The 24,983-nt window shown below is 44.8% G+C and overlaps 1 protein-coding gene across 11 annotated transcripts in view; it reads left to right on the plus strand.

The window, feature by feature from the left end:
* CUX1 (cut like homeobox 1) overlaps positions 1-24,983 on the plus strand; it is a 457,171-nt gene that overhangs the window by 234,433 nt on the left and 197,755 nt on the right. For all 11 annotated transcript variants that reach the window (XM_049903554.1, XM_049903560.1, XM_049903557.1 and 8 more), the window contains exon 4: positions 11,509-11,587. In XM_049903554.1, coding sequence (XP_049759511.1) covers positions 11,509-11,587 — 79 coding nt within the window. The remainder of the gene's footprint in view (positions 1-11,508; positions 11,588-24,983) is intronic.

The raw sequence follows: 24,983 nt of genomic DNA on the forward strand, positions 1-24,983 counted from the left end.
AGTGCTAGGCATGATTGTAGACACTTTACATACCTTCCTGTATAATACTTACAAAGAGCCAATGGATTGCCTCCATTTTAGAGACGTCATGTAGCCAGCATGTAGGGAGCTGGTTTTGAGTGTATCTCTAACTAACTGCAAAGCCCTCCTGGCTCTTTTTTATTCCACTGTACTGCCTCACCAAAGCAAAGGAAAGCGTTTCTTGTTCTGACAAGGACAGTTTGCTCTTTCCTAAACTAGATCAGAGTTGGCTTTTGTAGTTCTGTCTCAAGACTTCCCACTTTGTAGACTAAACTGGTGGATAGTAAAAGCTTTCTTGAAGCTTTTAATTCTAGGAAGCTGCCTTCTCCACTCTGACCTTCCAAAGTAATCCATGTTGAACAACTCAAGAGTGAGTTTCGAGAAATCCCTTGGCCTGTACAGCCTTCTTTGCCTGGTGCCTACCTTCATTTATTCAGCAGACACTTCGTGAACACTGTCCCTGTGTTAGAACCCATGCCACATGCTGGAGGTGAAGAGATGAAGGTGCCGCTAGTCTTGAACCATGGTAAGACTACAGGGCAGTGGAGAAGAAGGTCATGGAAATGAGTAATTGTAGCCCAGTATGGAAGATCGTTAGGGAGGGATTTACAAAGTGCTCGGTGGCACAAGGACAAAGTAACCCACTGTGCCTGAGGAGTCGGGAGGGTGCCACAAAAGAGGTGCCACCTAGACTGATTCTTGAAGGGGGAGCTGAGGTTGTCCCATGGGCTGGGCAGAGAACATTTCTGGCAGAGGAACTAGTGTGTAAAGACCCAGAGGCGTGGAGGGGTCTGGTGTGTAGAAGGGACAATGGCTAGGAGTGTAGAGGTCCAGCGTCAGTGGTGGGCTTTATGGGAGGTGAAGTTAGCAGGGTAAGCAAGGGTCATGTCGTGAAAGGTTCTTCAACCACCGCCTAAGGACTGTGGACTTTAAGGGTGACGAGAAGGCATTAAGGCAAGGTAGCCACATCGTTCTGAGTTCTGGGTTGATGACCCAGGACCATTATGGAGGACGGGTTATGCTCAGTGGCAGGGAGAAGCTGCTATTAGGGAGTTTCTGCAGAACGAGCAGAACTTCTTGATGAATAGCTGGCGAAGGCTGCAGGAGAGGTGGGTTTCCAGGTCTCTGTTACACAATTTTTTTCCTTTTTTTCTCCAATTCTAAGCAAAACATCTTCCAGTTAAAATTCAGGCTTGCATTTCTTCCCACATTTCCTTCCTCTGCAGAAAACTGGAGACTCCTATTGAAAATTTGAATAACAACACCCAACTCTTCGGTCCCATTAATGGTCTAAATTATAGGTGGTTAGGGATTTTCTGCAGGGAATGTCATTTTAAGACATGAGCATGCCCTAAAGGTTGTACCCACCCATTATAAATGCTGTTTAAGAGATGATCCTAACAGGTAGAATTCTTTTGAAAGTGAAGGATTTATTTATACTATAACTAATCCTTCAAGCATGTGAATTCACCACTAATTAACCCTCTGAAATTTTGACACTTAATTTAGATGATGTTTGCATGGTATTTCTCCTTCTAAATATCATGGGTCAATACTGATCACCAACACCGAAGACCAGCACTACACTGTGGTCACATCTTCTGTCTCATCCCATCCTCCTTGGTTTCCTACAAGATGGACATTCTCATCATTCCCTTTCCCTGGACGTTGAAAATAAGGTTCAGAGAGGCAGAGGCTCAGTATTCCAAAATACGTGATGGAGCCATGTCTTAATTCAGGTCTTCTGATTTCAAATCCAGTGTCATTTCAACTTTATCAAACCACTCCTCCCTTTGGCAAAAATAAACAACCAAGCTTCAAAACAAACCAAAGTCCTTTATTCTTTACTTTTATTTTGTGTTGTATCCTTAGAGATACGACCACGTCTTCAAACCCATAATGGTCAGCTTTTACTAGCTTATGCTGCATTACCAAACAACCCCAAATCTCAGTGGCTTGTGACAACAAAAGTCTGTTTCTCATATTGGCTGTAGGTTGACTATAGCTGTGCTCCAGTACCATGTGTTATCTTCATTGGGTGATACTAACAGCAGAAGCCACTCCTATCAGGATATGTTATTCTCGTGGCAAAGGGAATGAGCACAATGGCTGAACCACGCAACGGCCCTTAAATCTTATGCCTGGTGCATAAGATTCCATTGGCCAAACTCAAAACTCAAAGCAATTCAAGTGGCCAACACTGATGTCAGTGGGACAGGATGGAAAGTACACTTTTCTCACATGGGAGGTGCTATTATACCACAAGTCACGTGGCAGTGGACAGAGATGCGTAGTCCTCGCAGGGAGGGTGGACAGTAACTCCCCAAACTCTACAGTGCAACTCTCCTGATGCCCAACCAGTTGGACACATTCTCACCTCTTCTAACTCTCAGGGGTCTCCTGGTTGACTTCCATAAACTTGCTCTCCAAACCTGGACTCTGCATACTGGTTAAGAGTTCAGCTGCTAACCAAAACGGTGACAGTTCGAATCCACCAGCTGGGCTCCTTGGGAACGCTATGGGGCAGTTCTCTCCTATCCTGTAGGGTCACTCTGAGCCGAAATTGACTCGACAGCAACAGGTTTGGTTTTTCGGTTTAGTAGCCAAATATTGATACTTTGAGATTTAATATAAAATACTTTTCATTTAGAAATTTCTCTTTAAAGTCAATTCTTACTACAGAAAACTAAACTCAGCATTATAAAAGTAATATTGCTGAAAGGATAAGTGTTGAATCCAAGAACTGCATGGTAGACGCACCTGGGCATCTTGTGGGGTGAAGACTTGTAGCTCACTGCAAGAAGACAGCCTGAGGGAGCCCTCTCAGTGTGTGCAAATTACTGTAGAGGAAACAGATGCTTGTTTAACAAAGAACTCTGGATATGCTAAGCATTTTCATAAAGCTTTAAAACTGGATACCTTCACTATTTGCTAACTCGTGCAGATAAAGCAGTTGATCAATGTAGGTAAATTGTCATTCACAAATAAAAATTTGTTAAACACCTGCTATGTGCTAGTCTTGGGAGGAAAGGCAGTTGAGACGAAAGCAGAGTTTGGGCTTTCAAGGAATTCAGGCTCTTACAAGGGAGCCTTATCTGTGTTGTTGAGCCACTTCAGGACAGTCTGATGTGGGTGGTGGGAGTGGCCCTTACCAGGGAGATGGATCTGCACTGAGCCTCCAGGATCAGAGGAACATTCCAGGGAGGCGCCTTCCAGGCTGAGGGGAAATTGCTCATGTATTCAGGGAACAGGGAGTAGTCGGGTGTGGCAGGAGTGTAAGGTGTGGCAGGAGGTAAGTTTGACAAAGTAGGCTGATCCCAGACTAAAGGGATCCCTAGGAGAAGGACAGGTTTTACCCTAGGGAAGGACCTAATGGGAATCAGACCTTCCAGTGATCTGCCCCAATTCTGCCATTAGAAATGGTACCTCTGTCCTTACCACTTCCTCAAAATGTTTTGAAGGGGACGGGAATGATAGAATCTGGTTAACATTTACACATTGAATACCCAGAGTGTCTAACCTAGGGCCCTGATTTCAGCTATCTGTGCCTTAAGTCCTTACCCAAACCTCTACTCATTCACAAATCTCTTCCCTTCTTGTAAGGTGCTGCCACGCAGACCATGGCTCACCATCTCTAAGTCACCTAGCAAATGGGGCGGCTGTGGCAGACTGGTATGGTGGGTGGAGGGCATAAAGATGCGTATAACCCTGTCTCTTCCCTCGCACTCACAGAATGCTAAGAGGGGCAGACAGGAGGGCCCCGAACCCTGGTCGGTAGCTGTGTGTAACTATCTTGTGCCTGTGGGCCCATGACAAATCACACTTAGGTAGCATTTCCCTGTGCCAGGCACTGAGCACTCGACTGATACTAGCGCATTGGATCACCCAACCCTGTGATGCTTGTGCCGTTAACCCAGCTGTGTAGGTAAGGTGGTGCTGGCTTACAAACCCAGACAGCTGGCTCCAGACTCCAGGTGCTGGTCCACATTCCCACCTCAAAGCCCAGAGCCCCACCACCTGGAGGGAGCCCGGCACCAGCGTACTGAGGGAGTGGTGCTCGTGCTGGGTCTTGGAGCATGGGTAGGTCTTTACCAAACAGAGGCCAGTGGAGGGGAGTCCAAGCAACAACGTGGAAGGAGGCTGCAGCAAGAATTCACAAGTGTCAGTTGTGAGAACAGAGAAGGAAATGAACTGGGGAAGGTGAGGATAGACTGAAACGCACACTTGATGGTCTGTCCTTGGACTAGGGCGATGCACAGGGAGGTGTGGAATGATGAATCTGGATAGAAACTATCAAAAGTCCCAGAATCAACAAGGGCTTCCAGGCAGTATTGTAAATCTTGTAAGTGACTTGTCGGGGGCCCTGGGGGAGGGATTTCATCATGTAGAAACTCAGCCATGACTGGAGTACTGTTCATCACCATCGTCTGGTAGCTTAATGAATTAATGAACTCATTGGCCTGGCTTTGCTCTCTCAGGATTGGGCTTGTATTTTCTTGCCTTTGTGGAGAAGCAGAGGGGATGAGGGCTCAGACTCATGGTCCCCAAGTGTGCTGTGTAGATTGCCACTGGAGAGAGGAGGCTCCAACCAGCGCCCATCCAGTGCCCTCCGTGGAGGCAGCCACCCTTTGTACCCTGAGTTGGAGTTCCTGGGCAGTGAGGGCCCCTCTCTGTGTGGCTGTCCTGCTTTCTGGACAGAGACTGTATCCCCCATGGCCACTCTGCTCTTAGGAGGTGGCAGAAAGATCTGGCTCACAGGGAGTGTTCCCGAGAGAAAACTCCAAATCCATTTGTACTCAAAACATGGATATATACGGAGGTTAGGTCCAGCTGAAAGAGTACGACTAAGACTTTTTCCAAAATTTGTAATAGGTGTAGTAAAGGATTTATGATACGTTAGTGAAAGGAAACACAACATAAAATTTTACATATGGTTTGATTTCAACAATATATATATTTTAATAGCTTTAGTGAGATATTCATATTTTTATGATTCACCCATTTAAAAGTATACAATGCACTGGCTTTTTAGTATATTCACAGGGCTGTGAAACCATTACCATAATCAATTTTAGAACATTTTCAACACCTGGAGAAGAAACTCACACCCTTTAGGCTGTCATTTTCCATCCCTGCATCCTTTCCCCTCCCCCAGCCCTAGGCAACTGCAATCTACTTTCCATCTCTATAGATTTGCCTGTTCTGGACATTTCATTCAATTATATATTTATAAATTAGGAAAAAATATGTAAGGGAAATACAGACCAGAGTATGACTTCTACCAGTGAGTGACAGGATGTGATTTTAATTTTATTCTTTACATTTTTAATATTTTTTAATTGTAAAATGAATATGAATTACTACTCATTAGAAAAATAAAACACTTCATTTTACAGATAAAGAGACAATGTCTTTTTAAAAATAATTTGTTGTTATTGAGAATATACACAGGAGAACATACACCAGTTCAGTAGTTCCCACATGTACAATTCAGTGATACTGATTACGTTCTTCGACTTGTACACCGTTCTCACCCTCCTTTTCTGAGTCGTTCCTCTCCCATTAATACAAACTCACTACCCCCCAAGTTTCCTGCCTAATCTTTTTAGTTGCTTTTGTCAGCTTGATTCCGTATAGATAGATCTTACAAGAGCACGATGCTCAAGGCACATTTTTTTTTTTTTACTAGTTATCTAGTGTTTGGTTTTAAGAAGACTTCAGGGAATAATTTTGGTTTAAGGTTTAAAGCTTATCTCAGGGCAATAGTTTTGGGGGTTCACTCAGCCTGCATAGCTCCAGAAACTCTGAATTCCATGAGAATTTTTCCCCCCGTTTGATCAGGATTCTTCTATAGAATCTTTGACCAAAATGTTCAGTAATGGTAGCCGGGCACCACCCAGTTCTTCTGTCTAATGCCAAAGGAGGCAATTGTTCAAGGAAGCAATTAGCCACACATTCCATTTCCTCCTCCTGTTCCCGACTCTCCTTCCTACTCTGTTGCTCCAGGCAAATAGAGACCTATTGTTGTGCTTTGGAAGTCCACTTGCAAGCTTTTAAGACCCCAGGCACTATGTAAAGAACAAGGAGGTAAAACAGAAGCGCTAAACATGTTATTAGGCCAATTAACTGGGGTGTCTCATGAAACTAGGACCTTAAACTAAGGAACCAGACCCCCTGAGGTATTTAGGTGTACATAAGCAGCCTCAGAAGCTACTCCAAAGAGAGAATTCTTGTTGTATTGAGGTAGTCCTTGCAGATCACCCTGAGAACGTCTCCAACACGCAAATCACAACCTTATTTTATGGAAGAAGGAAAAAAAAGTGTCCAAGCTCCAAACAACTAACTTCAGGTAGGAGTTTTGGAGCACATCTTGAATTAAACCTCTTTTCTTTGTATCAGATCTCCTTAGACGTAACTCCCACTCCCTAGGGTCGTCACACCCTGGGCCGTAATCAGGTGAACTGTCCCAGCCTTAACAAATTGTTGGCTGGCTCGGTGTGAGAAGCCTTGTAATTAAACCACATCCTTTTGCTTCTTTAATAACATTGCAGACAGAGAGTATAATTCTGTGAGGGGACAGAAGGAATATGTAATTTAGTGTCCTTTTTCCTGAGCCAATTTGGACTTTGTGCATGTAAAATCTTGCACGCTTCAGGTGTGAAAAGTGATCTGTTGTCTCAGCAGTTGTGTTGTGTGAGCTAAATAATGTCATGAGCCTATCCAACAATCAGAGGTTCTCTGGATATGTGTCCTGCATACTTAAGAGTTTCACACATCACCTTCCTCTCAGGAATAGACCTCTACATTGGAGGAAACTAACTTAGCTGGGTTCGTTCACAAGTGAACATATGCCAGCCACCGGCACAGAAAGTTGCCCGTTGCCTAAGCTAGAAACTCAGGCTCTATCCTTGGCTCTCGTGTTCCTTCATGCCTCACGTGAACTGTTTGATCCATTTCTCTGATTGACCTCTTGTGTTCAGTCCCTGTGGCTACTGCCCTAGTCCAAGCCCGCTCGTTTCTCAGCTGGATGAGGACAACCTCTGAGCAATGTCCCTCCTTCTTGCCCCCTCCCATCCTTCTGCCGCTCTAACCCATGCCCCACATGAACCCCAAGCCCCTCCTGTGGCTCCCATTGCCAGATGGTGGTGGTTGTCCTTTTCTGCCTGGCCCTGGTGACCCTCTGTGACTTGACCCCGTTTACCGTTGCAGTCTGTCACCCACAGCTGTCTTGCATGTATCTTTGATTCCACCACGGTAGATGACTTGGGGATCCACTGTACTCCATGGCTTGTTACAGCTCCGTCCATGGGTTCTTAACCTGGATCCAGGGAGAGAACTCAAGTGGACACGTGTGTGTCCTAAAATAAGAATACAGAATTCCGTGCTGTGTGTGTGTGTCTAGGAGGAGGGTCCTTGGTTTTCATAAAATACTTCAAGAGGAATTATGAAATCCTTCTTCCCCATAAATTTTAGATTTTACTCTGGGCATTTGAACGTGTCCTTCCCCTTTAATGCAATGTCTCACCTCTCCATCCTGGCGAATGGCTTTTGAAGACTCTGCTCGAATATCGCCTGCTTTTCTGCTTGTCGCTCCTTCCTTGGTGTCCCCGTCACTGCTTACTTAGGCCTTGTCTGACTATGCCTTAATTACTTGTTTGGATCCCTGTTGCCTCTGTTAGACCATAAGCTGCTGCGGGTAGAGACCATCTCACTCCTCTCCGCCCTACCCTTCGGCTCAGTGCCTGGGATACCACTGGTGGTGGTGGTGGTTGCCGTGGAGTCAGTTCCAACTCGTGGAAACCCCGTGCGTGCAGAGTAGAACTACTTATGGGGCTTCCAAGGCTGTGTGACCTTCTAGGAGCAGATTGCCAGGCATTATTTCCAAGGTGCCTCTGGATGGGTTCAAACATTCAGCCTTTCAGCTAAGTGCTTAACCATTTGCTCCACCCAGGGAGCCTAGCATGTAGTTGTAGTTGTTAGGTGGTGTTGAGTCGGTTCTGACTCATAGCAACCCTGTATACAACAGAATGAAACGGTGCCCGGTCCTGCACCATCCTCTCAATCATTACTATGTTTGAGCCCATTTTTGCAGCCACTGTCAGTCCATCATGTTGAGGATCTTCCGCTTTCTCGCTGGTCCCTCCTGATGACACGTCAAAGTACAAGAAACTAAGTCTTGCCATCCTCACTTCTAAGAAGCCTTCTGTCTGTACTTCTTCCAAGACAGGTTTGTTGTTCTTCTGGCAGTCCGTGGTATATTCAGTATTACTCACCCTACACCATAGTTTGAAGGCATCGATTCTTCTTTGGTCTTCCTTATTCATTGTCCAGCTTGCATGTGTATGTGAGGCGATTGAAAATACCATGGCTTGGGTTAGGCACACCTTAGTCCTCAAGGTGACATCTTTGTCTTAACACTTTTGCAGCAGATTTGCCCAATGCAATATGTCATTTGATTTCTTGACTGCTGCTTCCATGGGTGTTGATTGTGGATCCAAGTAAAATGAAATCCTTAACAACTTCAGTATTTTCTCTGTTTATCATGATGTTGCTTACTGGTCCAGTTGTAAGGATTTTCGTTTTCTTCATGTTGAGGTATAATCCATACTGAAGGCTATAGTCTTTGAACTTCATTACTAAGTGTCTCAAAACATCTTCATTTTCAGCAGGCAAGGTTGCATCACCTACATATCGCAGGTTGTTAATAAGTCTTCTCCAGTCCTAATGCCACGTTTTTCTTCACATAGTCCAGCTTCTCAGATGATTTGCTCATCATACAGATGGAATAAGTATGGTGAAAGGATACAACCCTGATGCACACATTTCCTGATTTTAAACCATGCAGTATCCCCTTGTTTTGTTTGAACAACTGTATTGTGGTCTATGTACAGGTTCCCATATGAGCACAATTAAGTGTTCTGGAATTCCCATTCTTCAGAATGTTATTTATGATTTGTTATGACCCACACAGTCGAATGCCTTACGGTAGTCAATAAAACACAAGTAAACATCTACCTGGTATTCTCTGCTTTCAGCTAAGATCCATCTGACATCAGTCAGATGATACCTGGTTCCACGTCCTCTTCTGAATCTGGCTTGAATTTCTGGCAGTTCCCTGTCAATGTACTGCTGCAACTGTTTTTGAATTATCCTCAGCATAACTTTACTTGCTTGTGATTTTAATGATAATGTTCGATAATTTCCACATTACATTGGATCACCTTTCTTTGAAACAGGCATGTATGTGGATCTCTTCCAGTCCGTTGGCCAGGTAACTCTCTTCCGAATTTCTTGGCAAAGATGGATGAGTACTTCCAGCATTGCAACTGTTTGTTGAAACATCTTGATTGTTGCTTGTCGATTCTTGGAGCCTTGTTTTTCGACAGTGCCTTCAACATTGCAGCTTGGACTTCTTCCTTCAGTACCATCAGTTTTTGATCATATACTACTTCCTGAATTGTTTCAATATCGACCAGTTCTTTTTGGTACAGTAACACTACGTGTGACTCTATGTATTCCTTCTGTATTCTTTTGAGAATGCGTCCTACATTGTTCAATTTTTTTGCCCATAGAATCCTTCAGTATTGCAACTTGAGGCTTGAAGTTTTTCTTCATCTCTTTCGGCTTTAGAAATGCTGAGAGTGTTCTTCCCTTTTGGTTTTCTAACTCCACATCTTTGCACATTTTCTTATAATACTTTACTTTGTCATCTCGAGCCTTCCTTTGAAATCTGCTTATACTCTTTTACTTCATCATTTTTTCCTTTCGCTATATCTACTGTACGTTCAAGAGCAAGTTTCAGAGTGTCTTCTGACATCCGTTTTGGTCTTTTTTTTTTTCTTTTTAATGACCCTCTGCTTTCTTCATGTATGATGTCCTTGATGTCATCCTACATCTCATCTGGTCTTTGGTCATTAGCGTTCAGGTCATTAAATCTATTCTTGAGATGGTCTCTAAATTCAGGTAGGATATACTCAAGGTTGTGCTTTGACTCCCGCAGACTTGTTTTGCTTTAATTTTCTTCAGCTTCAGCTTGAATTTGCATATGATCAGTTGGTGATCTGTTCCACCGTCAGTGCCTGGCCTTGTTCTTATGGATGATATTGAGCTTCTCTGTCACCTCTGTCCACAGATATAATCAGTTTGATTTCCTGTGTATTCTGCTTGGTGAGATCCGCAAGTATAATCACTGTTAACGTTGTTGAAAAAAGGTATTTGCGATGAATAAGTCATTGGTCTTGCAAAATTCTGTCACCAAGGCATACTTTCTAACCACTGATCCTTCTTTGTTTCCAACTTTTGCATTCCAATCACCAGTAATTATCAGTGTATCTTGATTGCATGTTTGATCAGTTTCAGACTGCAGCAGTTGGTAAAATCTTCAGTTTCTTCAACTTTGACATTAGCAGTTGGTATGTAAATTTGAATAATACTTGTATTAACTGGTCTTCCTTGTAGATATACGGACATTATCCTATCAATGACAGCATTGTATTTCAGGATTGATCTTGAAATGTTCTTTTTGATATTGAATGCAACACCATTCCTCTTTAATTTGTCATTCTTGGCATAGGAGACCACCTGATTGTCTGGTTCAAAATGCCCAATACCAGTCCATTTCAGCTTGTTAATGCCTAGGATCAATCTTTAAGTGTTCCATTTCGTTTTTGACAACTTCTAATTTTCCTTGATTCATACTTCGTATGTTCCATGTTTCAATTATTAATGGATGTTTGCACCTGTTTCTTCTCATTTAAAGTTGTGCCACATCAGCAACTGAAAGTCCTGAAAGCTTTACTCCATCCCTGTCATTAAAGTCGACTCTGCTTTGAGGAGGCAGCTCTTTCCCCAGCTGTATTCCAGCACTATATCAGACAGTGTTCCACTGCTCTCTGTAGGATTTTCAGGGGCCAGTTTTCACAGAAGTAGGCCGCGTGCTTCTTCCCAGTCCGTCTTGGTGTGGAAGCTCCGCTGAAAGCTGTCCACCATGTTTGACCCTGCTGGTATTTGAAATACTGATGGCATAGCTTCCAGCATCCCAGCAACACACAAGCCACCACAGTACGACAAACTGACTGATGAGTGGTGGAATATATAGTTAGCTCTTACTGAATACTTACAGAAAAGGGGAACAAGACCAGGAAGGGCATACCAGACCACTTTTCTCTGTGGAATGCTCACACCCAACTTGGCCATAAGATTCATGGTCACTTCCCAGTGTTTTGAGTGGCTTTATGATCTCAGCACTGCTCCTGCTTCTGTTTTCCCTCAGAACTGGGCCCCAAGTATCCCTTGTCTCCTTGGATTTGTTGGCAGGCATTTATTCTAAGAGTTTGACGGCCTGGTAGTCCAGCATCTACATGGAGAAGTCAGGCTTGCATTTGCAGTGGGAACTTGCTTGATGTATAATGATTTTTAAATTACTTCTTGACAAATTTTGAGCTCTTTGTTTTTTTTCTTTTTTTTCTTTCTTTCATTCCCTTTCAGATTGATGCACTAAGTAAAAGAAGTAAAGAGGCTGAGGCAGCCTTCTTGAATGTCTACAAGAGATTGATTGATGTTCCAGGTAAGCCCGTGTACTCATGTCCCCCAGCGGGGCTTGTGTCTGGTGAGTTGGTAGGTTCTGAGAACATGAATTCTCCAAAACCCAGACTTTTCATAGGTATGGAAATTGGATGCTCTTGTTAAAGTAATCACTTAATCTCTAACCGATGCCTTTGTAACTGCAGAAAGCCAAATCTGTGGGACTACCTTGACATGTGGTATAAAATGCTGCATGTATCACAGAGAAGAAATGAACAGCTGTGTGGACTATGCGGACATCCGCAGTTCTGGGGTGATCCCTCCCACATTTAGGAACGGCTCTAAAAGGGTCATCCGGGGAATTGGTGACCTCTGACCATGTCTCACTTAAGGGCTGACTTAGTTATCTTGTGCTGTTATAACAGAAATACCACAAGTGGATGGCTTTAACAAATTTATTCTCTCATAGTTAGGAGGCTAGAAGTCTGAATTCAGTGCACCAGCTCTAAGGGAAGACTTTCTTGCTCTGTCAACTCTGGGGGAAGGTCCTTTTTTTCTTTCAGTATCTGTGGGCCTGGTCTTCCGTGGAGATTGACATGTGTTTTGGCATCAATCTTCCCCTGGGTCTAGGAGGTTCTCAGTGCAGGGACTTCATATCCAAAGGACGTGCTGTACTCCCAGCTCTTCTTCGTGGTGCTGAGGTCCCTCTCTTCTCTGCTTCTTTCTCCTTTTATCTCTTGTAAGACAAAATGTGTGACTCAAGCAAGGGTGTGACTTGAGTAAGGCAGTGCAACTCAAGATATACCTCACCCCAATCCCACTTCATAGAGGTTTTAGGATTCATAACACATAAAATGGAGAATAGTTATGTAATATCACAAAATGGATAATAATTACATCAGATCACAAAATGGAGGATAGTTATATACTACTGGGAATCATGGCCTAACGAAGTTGACACATATTTTGGGGGGGATACAATTCAATCCATGGGAAGGGCTATAGCCAGAGGGCAACAGGCAGCCTCTTTAGTTACAACTAAGTATGTAGATTGTTTCATCTTTTAAAGGAACTCAAGAGTTTAGAATTTAAGTAATGCTTGTTAGACATTGAGAGATGATGGCTTCCATTCTTTGTTTTAGAAAAGTGGGGCAGGGTTTAGAGTGCTTGAGCCCACCAGTTCTGCCCATCCTCTGTTTCCAGGTGTTCCACTCACCTAGAGTCTGTGGAGAGGTCACAGACATGACCATATGGGTCCCACCTCAGGCCTGGAGAGACTTAGATCAGAAAATTAGGAGAATCACTTGGATGCCTTCCTCTGTCAACTGAGGAAACCAAACTACTACCACCTCCATCCTCCCCTCACCACCCACTGTTGTGTCATGTTTGCTGCCTTATTATTTTCTGAGCAGCATTGACATTGCTGGAGCTAGTTTAACAAAGCAAAATAGAAACAGGACTCCTTCGAACCTGTACTTGTCTTCTGATTCATGTCCGCCGTGGGCTATGCTGTTCTCTCTTAGAGCCAGCCCCCAAGTAGAAGGGGCAACATTTTGGATGTGGAATGGAGAGATCCAGATTCTGCTACCAGGGGCTGGTTGTGAGGTCCTGGTCACATTACTTTTCCTCCCTGGACCTCAGTTTTCTCATCTGTAAAATGGAAGGGGGTGGGAGGAAAGCCTAGTAGTAGAAAATTGTTTTCTTTTTGTTCTAACATTGTGTGGTTTGTGATCTTCTTTCGATGGCACTTTCCTTCCCCTTTGCTCTGCATTGCCCCTTTCTGGGGTAAATTCTACATGGGTGTTTAGCCCAGGATTTTTCCTCAGAGAAGGTCAGGATGGTGTTGGCACTCTCCTTTGATGTCACTGCATCACTTTGCACAGTGCTGACCTGGGACTTTCTGTTAACCTTTTGCTCTCTCAGGAGCTCATCCAGCTCTTAGTTCCAAATTCTAGACTTGATTTTCTGCAAGAGCTTGTATCCAGCTAGGGATTCCCTGAGGCCTCTGACCGAGGCTCACGAGGAGACTCCTTCACAGAAAATTGATCATTTGATGCCCGGAGCGTGTCCTCAGGTGTCCGGCAGTTTGGTGGGGCACCTCTCGCATTTCCTTGTGGTTAAGGTGGTGACTGAGAATTTTTTCTCTGAACCATGTCATGTCTACAGTGACTCACTGAGAAAGAATTTGCAGGGAAGGAGGAACCTGGGCTTTGAGAAATACAGCTTTCTGTTCCAAAGATGCTTCATTCTTCCTGTTTTCTATTTGTACCTCCTACTCAGGGGAAACTGTGGTGGCACAGTGGTTAAGCGTTCAGCTGCTAACCAAAAGACTGGCAATTCACATCTACCAGACACTCCTTGGAAACTCTGTGGGGTGGTTCTACTCTGTCCTATAGACTCGCTATGAGTCGGAATCAACTCGACAGTGACAGGTTTTTGTTTTTTAACTCGGAGTGGCTCTGCCCCACCATGGACTGCAACACCTTCTGCCACCAGGGAGCAGGACTTAGAACGCGGATGTGTTCCGGCTAAGAACTCTCTGTCCTGTTGGTAGTAATTGAAAGGGGGCTGACTTGTTTTGTTTTTGCCAGAGACCCAGAGAGCCTTTACCCTCTTCTTTTAAATAAAAAATTGAATTTATACCTGGGTTTTCTCCTGGTGAAGTTTTTGAACTGGTCGGCCACTTAGCAAGTCATCGGGTTTCTTTCTCTGCAGTTGTTTTCTCTCCTGATCTCCCATAGACAATGAAGAGACCTTTAATTTTCACCAACATTGCTCTTTGTCTGAGCAGACCTTATCCATGTATGATTTTGATGTAACTGTGATCATAGCATGAATATAATTTATGTCCTACTTTTTTCACTATAGTTATGCCATAAGCATTATTTGTATATTGGTGATATTCTTCATAATTACTATTTTTGGCTGGAGAACGCAAGTTTCCAGCTTAAATTTCATGTGGTGAGACCGAATGGTTTTTGATGTTTTCTGTAGTAAAAAAAAGTCAAGCCAAATCCATCTGTATGCCGTGTAGATCACCTTTACCCACCTCCCAGGTATGTCTTCCTTCCAAGCATGAAGGTGTGGCCTGACAGGGCTAGCAGGCTACTTGAAAAGCAGGAATGAAGCATGGAGCACTCTACCTGTGTTTTGCAGCCTGGTTATCGCGCAGATGAAGTAATCCTGCGGCTGAGGCTTACAGGAAGGACCCTGGTCAATAGCATTACGTTTACTGACAGTTCACACTGTTGGAGGGAGTCCGTGTGCCTTAGCTGTCTGTGTGCTTCAGGCTTCAGCCCAGCGGCGGAGCCCAGAAACATTTATGGGATGCTTTTTTTTTAAGTTCTAGTTGCAAGGCCGCTCATCCTATCTCAGGAAAATGGAGGAAGCTTTTAGGAATCCCAAAACAGGTATTTCAGCTATGTGTCATGTGACCCACCTCTAGAAACCCAGGAAAGCTGAGCAGCCAGCCTTGGGAAGGGGTGGAAGCAAAATCGTGCCTGGCCTCAGAGACTGGCATGGGAATTCCAACTGGACCAGCCCCCACATACCATCCCTTCCTGAAATTGTGTTTACTTAAGTGTTTTATCGTTTCATATTTTTCCAGCCTACTAGAAAGAAAGCTCCTTGAGGCCAGGGCTTTGCTTTACTGCTCTGTCCCAAGCACCTAGAACAGGGCCTGGCATACAACAGGTGTGCCGTGTTGAATGGCAGAACAAGTCAGTCAACCTAGAGCCACCCCAGCGTCCTCAGTAGCAGAGTTTATGGAGGTTCATACCAGTGACTCTTAAAGCTTTGTCTCCAGCTTACCCCTCTCCCCTTGTCAGCCCGCATATCTCACTGCCCCCTGGGCATCTCTGCAGGGAAGGTGGATAGGCTCCAGATGTGTCCAGTGGAGCCTGTCTTCCTGCCTTCCCTCCCTCAGTGTGTGGCTTCACCTTAGAGGCAGCTGTCCACACCAGAGCACCTGGTCACCAAATCCTGGACAGGCCAGCTCCAGAATGTTTCTCAGTTACATCCACTTGTCTCCATCCCAACGTCTGCCCTCTCCCCTCCACACTTCAAGCCACCGATCTCGTGTCTACAGGATTGCTACAGCCTACAAACCAGTCTCCTTGCTTGCAGGTTTGACTGCCTCTCATCCATCCTCCACACTGCAGACAGTCCAACCTCTTAGCCCAGCGCCAGGCATCTTCGCAGCTGATCCCTGTTGACTGTCTCAGATTAACTTGCTTGGACACTGCTTCCTGACAGAGGCCTTCCCTGACGCCCCAGTCTGGCTTAGGTGTGCCCTTCTCGCACACACACCCCTCTCCTAGGACCCTTGTATACTTGGTAACTCCTCTATTTTCCTTTCTAGCCGGACAGAGACTGGGACAGTATGATCCTGCCCCTAAATGTTTCCCTAATGTCTAACTGAGCACCTGCCACCTACCAGGAACTTAATAAGTATTTGTTGAGTGAGTCAATAAATTAATGGATCAAATTATTTCTTCAGAATGCTTTCTGAATGCTTTTGGTCTCAGGCTTTAATTGTTCACGTTGAACCTGACTCGTGAGTTTGCCACTTCCGTTGAGGGAGAGCGCTCTGGAGCGTTATAACAACTTCAATTGCAAGAGAACAGAATGTATCTTTCATTGAGTTGCAGCAGTTTAATAGCTCTCAGAACTCTCATTTCGCTTTGGTGTCACTCTGTAAAGATTTACATGCCTGCACAGACGTTTATATGGCACTTAGCATTCTGTGTTCATCAGACCAGCACATGAGCTTCCGAGGCCTCCAGTTTTGTAGCTAGTACTTGATGTCCAGAAGCGGTGTTTGGCTTAACAGCTGTCCTGCTGACGTTCCAAACTGCATGTACCGGGCACCAAACATGGGCTCTTCTCCTCCTGGCCTCCTCTCCTTCATTACTGTGACTCAGCTGTTCAAGAGTTACCCTTGCCTCCTCCCTCTTCTCCACCTTCCACATCCAAAATGCCAAGTTATGTTCTTTCTCCTTCCAAAATATCTTTCATGTTAAAGACCCTGAATAAACACTTAAATACAAATTAGCACAGAACTAATACTGCCCCAGTAAGTCCTCTGGATGGTTAAAATAGTTAAGACGCCACATTTGCCAGCAGGTCGTTCATCATTCCTTAGTCAATTTTGAGAGGCATGTTTCTAAGACACCGCCTATCAGAACTATTCTTTCTTTAGCCATATCACTCTTTTCTAATACATTGCCATGACCCTCCTGTCCCTGGGCGTTATTCGGTCAGCACCTTTGTCCCCTGCTCCTGCTATGTGTCAAGAACCATGCTGGGTGCAAGGGATATAGCAGTGAACAGAACAGAACTAGGGAGGTTGCTACCCTCGTGGAATTTAGAGTCCGGCAGGGAATATGGACATTACGAAGTAATTACGTAAGTAATTATTGAACTTTGAGTGTGATAAGTGCTATGGAGGCAAAGCCCACTGGGCAATGAGTGTAGAACAGGGAGGATCGAACAGGGTCAGAGGCAGCTGTCCCAGGGCAGCAACTGCACAGAAGAACCCTAAGGAGGCAGGTTTTCTGAATAGAGAGAACAGCGTGTGCGAAGGTCCTGGGCCAGATCACAAGGCCATGGAGCTTAGTGAGCAAGAAGAGGTTCAGGGCAATAAAAGGAGTGGCCAAGTAATATATCGTCCAAACCAAGGCACTCCCAATACTCAAAGGGTGCACTGTTGATAATTACGCTGGGTAAAGGACATACCTGCAGCTGCAAGGGGTGGTGGGGGAGGGGGAGAGGTAGAAACCTGGTAGATCCTGTGAAGGATTCTAGACCCTATCTAACGAAAACCAAAAGAAAAAAAAAAACCATTGCCGTCAGGTCAATTCCAACTCATAGTGACCCTATAGGACAGAAGTAGAACTGCCCCGTAGAGTTTCCAAGGAGCGCCTGATGGATTTGAACTGCTGACCTTTTGATTAGCAGCTGTAGCACTTAGCCACTGTGCCACCAGGGTTTCTTATCTAACGAAGAGAACCCATTAATGAATTTTAAGCAGAGAAATGACGACATTAGATTTCTGTATTAAAAAGGTCATCCTGGCTACAGTTTAAACAGCATTGGAAAAGGGTCCAAGGTAATGTGGGAGGATCAGTGGTGAGGGAGAGACAAAGTCGCTTGGTCTCTAGTGTTGGAGAGAAATGGACAGATTCCAGCTGTATTTAGGAGGCAGACTGGATTCGACTCTGGTCGGGTGGGGAGTTAAGGAAGAAGAAGGCAAGCAGGAAACCTCAGTCCACAACCCAGTTAACACAGCGTTAATATCTTCATTGCTGGATAACAGGACGTGTTTACATGGTTCCATCTTGTTCACAGAATTAAAAGGAAGCTGAACAAAAATTTGGAGAATTACCCTTCTGTTCCTAATTCTGGTATCAGCTCTGATACTTTAATTGAAAACGGCTTCTGCCTTTATTGTCAAAATCACAGCTGTAAGGAGAGTGGCTTTACAGAGTCACAAGTCGGTTACAATTTTACATCATTAATTTAGGAGGCTTCATCTGTCAATTTGATCACGGTTAGATATTGCATCAGAAATATACACGATCAGTATGTGGGAATTACCTTAACTTGCAAATATTTAAATATTTTAAATTTTACTACAGCTTTAATGAGATTTATATGTATTAGTTTGCCAAAGATTAACCACGTGAGGAAAGCATCATAGCTGTCTGCCAGAATCATGACTTGATAAGGACAGCTGGTGAGCCCCTCCTGCCCCGATCCCCAACAGGAAGTTTCTCTGTGATAAAAACCAAAACTCATTGCTGTCGAGTCTATTCCAATTCATAGCGACCCTATAGGACAGAGTGGAACTGCCCCGCAGGGTTTCCAAGGAACGGCTGGTGGATTCGAACTGCTGACCTTTTGGTTAGCAGCCGACTGCTTAACCACTATGCTACCAGGGCTCCTTCTCTGTGATAGTAGATCCATAATCAGGAGGACGGCGTCCTTTTGTGTCGGCCTCTGTGTCTGTGGGTGAGAGCAGAGTTGAGTGTCTGTCAACAACAGAGACTCAAGTGTGTGAGGAAAGATTCAAGGTGTGCTGTGTAAGAAGTCATGTTCGCGCCATCACTCAGCAAGCACTCTGACAGCCCACCACAGATCAGGCCTGGAGATACAAATGTGAATAAGACAAGGCCCCTGCCCGCCTTTAGGTGGCTCACGTTTGGGTGATGGAAGAATCTACAGTGCCTTTGAGGAAATATTCTGTAATTAAACAGGTAGAATAGACAACCTCCATCCACAGGGTCGTTATGAGTCAGAATTGACTTGACGGCCACGGGTTTACCCCTATTGTAATAAAACAAGAAGTAGATGTCGCAGCTCTTAAAACTCAGACCTGTCAGCTGGAAATATTCTGGGATGACTTTAGAAAGGCTCTTGCATAGCTGGGATTTTCCTGTGTTCTCAGCAAAATTACAGTGGTATGCATAATCTGCCAGTAATTAACCTTGTGTAGGTGACTTGCTCTTGCTCCTTGATACCTTTCAGATTTTTTTTTACAGTGAAAATATTTATTTCTACAATCAGGAATTAAAAAGCATAAATCAGTAAAATAATCAACTTGTAATCTTAATTTCTGAATAAACCAAACCAAACCGGTTGCTGTTGAGTCAGTTCCAACTCATAGTGACCCTGTGGAACAGAGTAGAACTGCCCAATTGGGTTTCCAAGGAGGGCGCTGGTGGATTTGAACCGTCAACCTTTTGGTTAACAGCCAAGCTCCTAACAGCTCTTAACCACTGCACCACCAGGGCTCCAATTTCTGAGTAGTCTTAATTTATGTATTACAGATAAGAACTTAAGTAGTAGGTTAGTATTTGTGGGATGCTTAAAAGTTGGTGTAAAACACAACTTGTGACTTTTTTATCCCAGAAACTTCTCAGTAATGGTATTTAAAAAAAAAAAAAAAAGTTCTTAGAAGAATGAGACAAAGTTGGTGGAGTTGCCGCATATGCGTTGATAGCGCAGAACTTCTCTGGGAGAGTGACTGTGGTTGCAAAGTTGATTGAAAGAGCCTCCTCTGCCAGTTGCCATTGCCTCCCTTCCCTGCCTGTGCCTGCTTTACAAGAATCATCTTTCACTGCTGGCTCAGATGTGGTTTAGGTCCTACAGACACAAACCCTTCGAACACAAAGGCACTGCCTGGAAGAGTTTATTTTAAGACTTGAATCTTAGGAAGCACATTACCAGTGATATAAAATATTCATCGATTCATGAAACACTACAAGAACTCAATATTTCATGACTTATTTCTCTCAGTTTATTTCCATAGGTTAACTGGCTTGTAATTGTGAACAGTAGTTGGTTTTCAGAAGTTCTACAAGAAGTGGGTGAAGAGGGCCCATTTTGTGGGCCCTGCCATTTTCAGAATCTACTCCAACCTGCCCTGCTCCAAGGCACTCCCCGGGGAGATCTGGATTTGGGAAAACCTCTCTGGTGAACATCCCATCAGCCTGGCATTTGAAGATCCAGACATAAAGGAAAATCCGTCATTTCTGAGAACTGTTTTTTAATGTCTCTCCGTAAGAGTGAAATAGTATTCTGGTCCTTTGTGTCCATTATCCTAGTTTTACCACATTATAGGTTAAAATTAGAAAGCACTGTTCCTTCCATTCTTCTTTCTTTTCTTCTGTCTCACATACAAGGATCCATAGTAACACTTCTGAAAAAAATGGATGAAATCTGAAGGTTTGTTTAGAAATACCCTTGTTTCTGGTAGCCAAGATTTTAATCAATGTGCTACTTGGTAGCACTTTCTGAAGGCCCTAGAAATGTCACTGTTCCAGCCTGATCCTGTACGGATACTCCAGTCCATGTATTCTAGGCCTCTGTGATGTTGGCACAGAAGACCAGTGCCCACGGCCCCTCCAGAGAGAGCGTGCTGTAACTTCAGCTGCCTGAGACTTGTGGATCCCCTTTACAAATTTTCAGTTTGCCTTCATAAAGCATTTTCATTCACGTGTAAGAATCAACCACACGCACCAAGATGGGACAGAAAGAGGAACTGGGCTGCAGGCTCCGGTGCCATCCTGCCTCCAGCTTCTGCTTTAGGGCCTGGCCTGGTGCTGGACCTGTGCAGGCTGCCCAGACTGGGGGAGCAGAAACTCAACAAGGAGGCTGCTTTTCCAGCTCCCATCTTGTTAACGAATGAGTTTGGCACTTTATCAGCCTCTCTGTTTTGTGTACAGTAGTTTGCAGGTTGAAGAATTAGCTTTGAACATTTGAAAGAAAGGCAGACATGACAAAAAGGGCATCTGCTTTTGAATTCTGCCTTTCGTTCTTGTGGCTTTCATCCCTGGTTCTTTTTCCCAGTCCTCAACATAGTGCTAGAGTATAAGGACTGATGAGATGCGACGCAGGGCTCCTCCTTGGTTTGCGGACGTGGAGAGGTATGTTGCCTTTTTCCCCCTTTGCCGTAGCTGGGGTGGTCCTGGCACGCTCAGTATCTAGACAGCTTTCATCAGTTGCTCATCAGCATGCTAATTGCTGTATGACTAATTATGCCCTGAATTCCAGTTGATTTTCTTAATGAGACAGCTGGGTTAATTATGTAATCGTATGATTACATTAGCCTAGAGTGCCCTGGCGAAAAGTAACGTCTGCCGCGCTGTGATGTCATTTCAGGAGTGGCGCTCACAAGGGGTGCATTCATTCTCTGGCTAATGGCAGGGGACGGCACTGTTGCCCGCAGAGCTCTCTGTGCAAACATGGGCCTTGGATTTATTAAGCTCGGTCTTTTCAGGCCTCACGGTATGTGGAGAGCCAGTTCACCACAAGCCCTCCTCGCCACCCTTCTCTCCACTTCCCCCAGCACACCCAGGCTGACCAAACCTGAAACCCTGCTTCTCAGTCCCTACAGCTCTCCAGGAAGTTCTGCAGTGTACTCGTTCTTCTTCCACGGCTTTCTTGAACTAAGACTCTTGGGTTTTATTGGGGCAGGCCAACGCTTCCTTTATAGCGACTCAAGGAATCCCAAACAAAACATTTGTACTAAGCTCCCTGGAGGATCAGAATAAGTTAGTTTGCATAAAGTATAAACAGCCACAAACTGGCCCCAACCTTTTTTCCAGTATTCCCCATACCTGTCCTGTGCCATACCTGCTTTCTACCCTGGTTTCTAACACACCTTGTATTTCATCGAGAAAATACATGAAGCCAAAGGAGAATTACATCTTCCAGCCGCTGGCCCAGTTCTCTGCTCCCATCGCCGGAAACGCCTCTGAAAATGGATTCTAGCTGCTGACTGTACTTCTTTACCTGTTTACATTCTTCCTTCTCAGACTTCTGCAGCTGCCTTCTCTTTCTCTGCCAGAACTCTAGGGACTTTGTTCTTAGCCTTTGTCTTTTCTTCATTTACTTCATTCTTTATTTTCTTCTCTCCCTAAATGACCTTTGATGCCTTTTAGGCTCCATAGCCAAAAAGAGAACAATTGTTTTCCCTCCAAAGGCCTCACTCCCCAACCCCCAGGATGTAAATGGCCTCACCTCCCATACACTTGCTTAGGCCACAAATTCAGGAGTCATCCTTGATTCTTTTCTTTCCCTCACACATTATACTTAATCCGTCAGTGTAAAAATGGTGCGGTGGCAGCATGGTCTGACCTCTTCCACTGCCTTCACAAGGGGAGGGAGAGAATTACCATCAATGTCAGCACAAGGGTGATTCCTATGAAGTGGAGGTCAAACATACTTCTACCCTCCAACCTTTTTATTAATTCTCACGCCAGCACTTGCTCCTGTGGCACTCTCTGCTTCTCTGCTGGGTTCAGTGATTGATTTCAATGGCCACACAGAACTCAAAGACCATACTCACAGTTTTGGGGTTTACAGGGAAGTGACAGGTTACAACTTGGGATCAGGATCAACTGGGGATACAGTTCTTGGATCAGGACAGTCTCTTCTTAGCCATGCCTACAGGCAGGCCTCTCTCTGGATCTTGGCTTCTCGACCCCTTGGCCCAGCCTCTACCCTGCTCAGGCAAGTGTTACAAAGCTCTTTAGCTCCACCAGTAAGTGCCCAGGGATACCCCACTCCACCAGGAAGCCTCCTGCTCAGAGGCACTTAACTCTTTCACTCTGTGGGTTGGCCGCCAACAAGCACACCCGTCTCCATCAGGAAGCATCTTGGTCAAAGGCTCTTGGCTCTCTCGCTCTGTGGGATGTCACACCACTGTAACACGTTGTTCCGTAGGCTGGAAAGCCTACTGTGCTATCTTGCACTGGTCTCCTGGGTCTGTTCCTGCTGCTTCTCACCGTCTCACGCCATCCCCAGTGTTACAGCTCTCCCTCTCTGTCTTCTGGGTCTAGGAGGTTCTTAGTGCAGGGACCTTGGGTCCAAAGCATGTGCTTCACTCCCATCTCTTCTTTTTGGTGGTAGTAAGGTCCCCCTCTGCTCTGGAATTGGCTCTCTTTTAAGCCTAGTGGGGTGGGAAAACTGAACAATCCCCTCATTAGGGTTTCATATACCTTATTTGCATGGTCCCACCCCCACAGGTATTCCATGCAACTTATTCGCATCAGTAGCAAGCTGTCCAATACCTCTGGTGGGCCACAAGCACATTACTTGCATAGTCCCACTCAATCACTTAGTGGGAGTTATAAGACCAGGGGAGAAAGCCCACATAAAAGCAGTCCATCACACTCCTGGCCACGCCCTGGCTTTTCTAGCCATGGTTCTTTCATATTTGGAGGAGAACTTCGCTTTTTCCAATCATTTTACCACTTCAAAGCAGTCATTAACAATTAGTCCTTCAGTAGGACCAAGAGTCCTCAGGGTGAGGTCCCTCAGGTACTAGGCTTTAAGGTCTGCTGCAGATGTCCATCTGTCTAATCCGGTCAGGTTGTCCAGGAACGGGCTCAGCTTCATCCCCTCTGACTTCTGATAAAATTTAACTGAGAGAAGATTATTCCCTTGCTCTGAGTCTCTCTTGAGGTATTAGCATAGTGTTAGATTTCCCCTGCTGCAAAACCTGATTATTCGTTCTTTTACCTTCAGCTATTATTTCTCCTTCCTTCCATTTGTCACTTAGTTTTACCTCAACTTTTCCACCCTGGGAAGGGACATCAGGCTCAGCTGTTGTGCCAGTCCAGATTGCTGGTAGCAAGACCAATCTAGCAAGTACTTCCCCCTCAATCCACTCCCATTCATGTTGGCTCGAGTTACATAGGTACAACACTAGTGGGCTGTCTCGACTGCTAGGCAATACAGCAGTATTCACTGTCAACCTCAGTTTTGCCAAATGAGGGTGAAGGTAAAATTCATCCCATCAGAGCCTTGGGATTTCCGACATACAGGTTCAGGGGTATAGTTACGGCCTCTTGCTTAGAGAGAGATCACCCCTGCTTCCAGCATCTGCAGCTGCATCCCTGGTCCTGGGACCGTAGCATCCAACAGGAAAAAAAAAAAAAAAAGACAATTTTAGATGATACGGGAAAGAACTGTACAGTGGCACCAGCATCCTTTCCCGCTCCCTCTTCCCCAGATCCCCCAGAGAATTGTAGAAATCCATTCAGTGCTGATCCTCCCTTGTCCCCCTCATCTGATATAATCACACTCTCCAGAGTATCTAAGCCAGCCATGTTAGGCCTTTATCGCCCCCAATTTTAGATAGCCAGTGTTTAAAATTGTCCATCTTTTCAAACCTGTACTTGGAGGAAACAAGTATGTTCCTTGATCTGAAGAATTTTCTGTTCTGTTTGGAGTTTTTGAGCATTTACATCCTTAAGCGATATCCAGTCCAGAGCAAACCATCAGATTGCAGCCATCTACACCAGCTTACCGTGTCAAACATCTTTCTCCATTCAGTTGAGTTCTGGTCAGTTCATCCCTAGCCCCTGTGGACTAGGTCAGTGGGTATACCAGATGTAGGCTTGGGAGTCTGCACGCTTCCCTGCACTTGAGGCCGGACAGGCCCTTCTCTCTCTCTCATCCCTAGCCCCCTTGAGCTAAGTTAAGGAGTGCTAACGGAACAAATTCAAACTCAGCCCATCTCTCTTCATTGCTGTACTTCCACCACTTCCACTCCTCTCATGGCCCCAGGTGGTCACCTCAAGTAAGCATACCAGGCTGTCTATTCGCCAGTTCCCTTTAAATTCCAGTCCTGGAAGGGGGTTCTTCTGATGGACACTCACTTTTCCTGCCTCAGTGCATCCAATGGCAAATTGAAATTGAAAAATAAAACAGTCATTTTTTTCCCCCTACAGTTCCTTTCTTCAGATATAAATTCCTGCTTTCTCAGCAGTTCTGGGTGGGTCTGCATGTCTTTTCAAATGCAAATTTCCTAACTCCAAAGGCTCTAGGTGAGGCTCAGGTTTTGACCTAATTCCCCAATAGTCTATACACAGAGCTACTGCATTCAAACCAACAGCCTGTGTTTCTTTCCAGTCAAGTATTGGCCGAAG

The sequence above is a fragment of the Elephas maximus genome, chromosome 12 (assembly GCF_024166365.1).
Source record: "Elephas maximus indicus isolate mEleMax1 chromosome 12, mEleMax1 primary haplotype, whole genome shotgun sequence".
In the NCBI taxonomy this organism is placed as follows: Eukaryota; Metazoa; Chordata; class Mammalia; order Proboscidea; family Elephantidae; genus Elephas; species Elephas maximus.